Source organism: Gymnoscopelus braueri (genome assembly GCF_963280865.1).
Source record: "Gymnoscopelus braueri genome assembly, chromosome: 15".
Lineage (NCBI taxonomy): Eukaryota > Metazoa > Chordata > Actinopteri > Myctophiformes > Myctophidae > Gymnoscopelus > Gymnoscopelus braueri.
Genome location: NC_137620.1, coordinates 49,222,977 through 49,227,976, shown reverse-complemented (window position 1 = coordinate 49,227,976; position 5,000 = coordinate 49,222,977). Strand labels below are relative to the sequence as shown.

Genomic DNA, 5,000 nt, shown 5'->3' with positions numbered 1-5,000 from the left:
TCTAATGCATGTCAAACTGGGGGTCCAAGAAATTAAAATGGTTGAGAATCACTGCTAGAGCCGTAAAAATCTTCTCTTATGGGGGTCCCTGGCATATCTTTTAGTAGATCGGAGATGTAGGATGGAGCAAGACCAGAGATGGCCTTATAATATATAAGTTATATATATAAGTAATTAATACAATTTTAAAATCAATCCTACAAGTGATTGGAAGCCAATGTAAGGACTAAGGAGGCCAGAATTGGTGAGATAATGGTCGTACTGTCTTGAGCCGGTCAGGAGCCGGGCTGCAGCATTCTGAACTAGTTGTAAACGTTGGATTGATTTATTGGAGAGGCAGGAATACAGGGAGTTACAGTAGTCAAGGCGTGAATACATGAATGTGTGAATTACTACGGTTAAATGGGGGGGTGGATAGGAAGGGGCTAATTTTAACAATGTTTCTGAGGCTGTGGAGGGAAAGCTGAATGAGCTTTAAAAACACAGCAGACACATGGTACAGGTTAACTCCTCCATCCCAACCAGCACATGGAATGTCTTTAGTTTGACTGGCTTCCACAGATAGACAAGGTGAAAATAGCCCAATTACTCTGCACTGCAGAACCGTTGTGAGCTTGTAGATCGGCTATTTCCACAACGTTTACATCTTTCTTACGTAATGTTTGACAATTTGGTATTAAAAAGGTGTTAACAGTCATTAAATTGTTGAGTGAGAAAACAATGTTGCACATTCATAAACGTGTGTGTGTGTGTGTGTGTGTGTGTGTGTGTGTGTGTGTGTGTGTGTGTGTGTGTGTGTGTGTGTGTGTGTGTAAATAATGAAATACCTGTGTGAGTGACGTTGGCACATCTCTTCAGTACCCCAGAAGGAAAGGTGTTGAAAACACAGCAAATCTGCACAGTCTTATTATCCAGTATATCTGTGGCATCTGTGTAAACAACATGCTATCTAAATCAGTTCTCACACATGTTCATGCCAAAATAATATGTATTTGGGCCAGCGGACAACGGCCAAATTGTCAAATATTTTCGTAAGATTATCCAAACATTCTGAAAGTAACCTGATCTACAAACATCATTTCTGAAGGTTTTAGGGTTAGAATTGTTGCACTGCAAGAGCAAACGGTGTCAAAAAGGCAATCTATTGACTCAGTCATTGGTGATGTAGAAAGGGTAGAAAGTGGTGGGAAAAGTACCCGCATTTCTTACTTAAGTAAAAGTATCAATACTGCACTGTAGAACTACTCTGTTACAGGTAAAAGTCCGGAATTCAAAACTTACTTGAGTAAAAGTACAAAAGTATTGGTATCACAAGTATTGGTACTCTCTCATTATGCAGAATGTCCCATTTCACAAGTTTTCAAATTGTATAAAAATCTTTTGAAAATAGTAGATCTACAATATATCCATGAATTCAAGTCTCCATGGGGTGACTAATCTATAGAAAAAAGTCATTTTGAGGGTGACCTATCCTTTTAATTATACAAATGTTGTCACAAATAAACCCTAGAACCTGCCTCTCTCTGTGAGGGTCATCTCCAGCAGAGAGGCTTAGTGTCTGACTGTACCAGTGGTGTAAAAAGTACTCAAATGTTTTACTTAAGTAAAAGTATCATTACTGCAAAGTAGAAGTACTCTGTTACTAGTAAAAGTCCGGAATTAAAAATTGACTTGAGTAAAAGTACAAAAGTATTTGGTATCAAAATGTACTTAAAGTAACAAAAGTAAAAGTACTAAAATGTTTGAAAATAGCCGATCTACAAGCTCACAACGCGTGAGCTTGTAGATCTGCTATTTTCAAATAGCCTAGGTATAAATAAATAGGACTAAAGCGGTTAAGGTATATTTTATAATGTAATATATCTATAAGTAACTAGTAACTAAAGTTTTCAAGTTATTGTAGTGGAGTAAAATTACAATATTTGCCTCTGAGATGTAATGGAGTATAAGTAAAAGTATAGACAATTGAAAATACTCCAGTTAAGTAAGAGTACCTTTAAAATTTTACTTAAGTACAGTACTTGAGTAAATGTACTACTACTGTAGTTACTTTATACCACTGGACTGTTCGTGCTGTTAAAAAACAGTCAACAGCTCAAACTAATAAAGTATTAAATAAAAGTACAAATACAAAACCCCCCAAAACATGGGAAAAAAAATAACTTAAAAAAATTTTGTCACAAAAAAAAGCTAAACCTCACCTCTCTCTGTGAGGGTCATCTCCAGCAGAGAGGAGCGCTCCGTAGCGTCACCCCGTATCTCCACCCTCCCGCTGAACTCTGACCCCACATGCCGGCCGTGCTGCGGGTTGAAGGTGCCCAGCTTGATGATGACATCACTTCCTGTGGTCAGCAGCTCCCAGTTGACCTGGTTGACCTTCTCGTCGTGCAGGAGCCGACAGGAGACGGTCAGGGTGTCCTCTGACCTCTGAACCTTCACTGAGATCTGACCCCACGCCCTGTCTGGAAAATAATACAATATAAAAAATAAAATATACATGTAAAATATCTAAAGAGTTATATATAACATATACAATAAAATAAATATGAAATTATGAAATATGTAAAGCAATATCAAATAATTACGAAGTACATGAAATATTAAAATAAAATAACAATAAATAATGATAAATAATAAATATGAAAATAAGATATTAAAATACTGAAGATAGCATTTTAATGAATGCAACATTAAAATAGAATATGAAATATGGAGCAATATTAAATAATAACTAAGTACATGAAATATGAAAATAAAATACACATGTGAAATATTTAAAGTGTTATATATAACAGATACAATAAAATAAATATGAAAACAAAATGATGAAATATGTAAAGCAATATCAAATAATAACTATGTACATGAGATATTAAAATAAAATATGATGTGTAACGCAATATTAAATACTGAAGATAAAAAATAAATTAATATAAATCAATGATCAACTTCAAATAGAATATGAAATATGTAAAGCAATATTCAATAATGTTGTGGGTAAATATTGTCCAGAATTGTCAAAATAAAATAGCTGATGTACAAGCTCACGTTGTGTTTTGCGAGTGACGCACTGTGAGCTTGTAGATCGACAATTTTCGCCGCATGACACTGTGAGTTCTGTGTAATTGTAGATTTTTGCGTTGGCTATTACAAAATAGCAGATCTACAAGCTCACAGTGCGTCACTATATGTGCTATTTTTGAACTTTTTAGAAAAATCTTGGAAGTGTTTGAACTATGCTGACTACTGTGTCACTTTTTGATTTGAGCTTAAAAAGCATTATTTTACACTTTGGCTATTCAAAAATAGCAGATCTACAAGCTCATACGAGCTGCTATTTTTGAAAAATCTCGGAAATGTGTGCAAATCTTTGAATATATATATATTTTTAAAGCGAACATTTTTAACTTTATTCTTTGCTTCTGGGGGTCCCTGGAACAAAATATTTTGAGATGGGGGTCGGCGGCCGAATACATGTCATTTTGGGGGTCCTTGACATGAAAAGGTTAGAGAACCACTGATATAGAAACATACGTTTTTTTCAGAATATTGTTGGGATTTAGAAGACAATTGTAGAATCGGCTTCAGGTCTTAATGGGTAATTATGAATTTTAGCTCACAAAAAAGTGACTAAAAATGACAGTAACTGATGATGAATTATGAATTATAATAAATTAAGTCTAAACCAGTGGTTCTCAAAGCACGGTTCAGGGACCCCTCAGGGGTCCTTGAGGAGGTTCCAGTGGGTCTCCAGCTAAATTAGTCACTTTGACCCCTATCGGCTATTAGAAAATAGGCCGTCTAATAATAATTAAAAAATATATAATAATAGATCTGCTATTTTCAAAGAAAACGGTAAAAAATCAGAAAAAAAAACATTATAAACAATTATATATATTTTTAAAGATTTTAACAACAAAAATCTTTACGCTATACGCGTCCCTGGAACAAAATATATTCATATGGGGGTCCGTGGACAAATCTAAATTTGGGGGTCCTTAACGCAGGTTAGAGGACCACTGCTGTAAACATGTAATAACACATTATGTATACAGCAATAGTTTAATTAAACTTAATAACATTTTTATTATTATTATTATTATTATTATTATTATTATGTTGGACATTGTTAAAAGACAAAAGATACATAAAATAAACATAATAAACTTAAAACAAGAAAATAAAAAATGCGAAAATATGAAAACAAAAACGTATCTAGTCCTATCCCCTTATTACTCATTGTTATTTATCAATCAAATAACATTTAATAATACAAAAGTTATAAACATTTAATTATAAACATTTAATAACACATATATATGTATACATAGTAATAGTAGTAAACATTTAAAGGAGTAGTTCACCGAAAAAGTGACTTATTTTCTATTAATTTCACACCATGAATACACACCATGAAGCATTGAATTCATGGAGTTTTTTTTGTTTTTGTCGCATTCTTGAGACAATAATTTGATGACCGGCGGAGACTCTGGTAGTCAGTGGTAGAAAAAGTACTAAATTTTTTTACTTAAAAGTATCAATACTGCAATATAGAAATACTCTGTTACAAGTAAAACTATGGGATGAAAATTTTATTTGAGTAAAAGTACAAAAGTAATAGCATCAAAATGTACTTAAAGTCATTATGCCGAATGTCCCATTTCACAAGTTCTAATTTTTTTAAATCATTTGAAAACAGCAGATCTACAAGCTCACAATGCGATTTTGTAATAATAATCAAAATCTACAAAGTAACTAGTAACTAAAGCTGTCAAATAATTGTAGTGGAGTAAAAGTATAATATTTGCCTCTGAGATGTAGTGGAGTAGAAGTAAAAGTATAGAAAATTGGAAATATTGAAGAAAGTAAAAATACCTCAAAATTAAATACAGTACTTGAGTAAATATACTTTGTTATTTTACACCACTGCCGGTAGGAGACTCAAAGAGTCTTCTATTGACCTTTGACCCGTGTAGCCTAATTGATAGAAAATAAGACAT

At 33.3% G+C, this 5,000-nt stretch overlaps 1 protein-coding gene across 1 annotated transcript in view; it reads right to left on the bottom strand.

Moving 5' to 3' along the window:
* LOC308101613 (uncharacterized protein) overlaps window positions 1–4,414 on the bottom strand; it is a gene marked incomplete at its 5' end in the record, with an annotated part of 17,404 nt that extends 12,990 nt beyond the window's left edge. Inside the window, 3 exons of the mRNA XM_080451033.1 lie at window positions 828–929; window positions 2,202–2,462; window positions 4,399–4,414. Coding sequence (XP_080307159.1) covers window positions 828–929; window positions 2,202–2,462; window positions 4,399–4,414 — 379 coding nt within the window. The remainder of the gene's footprint in view (window positions 1–827; window positions 930–2,201; window positions 2,463–4,398) is intronic.
* Window positions 4,415–5,000: the final 586 nt, after the last annotated feature.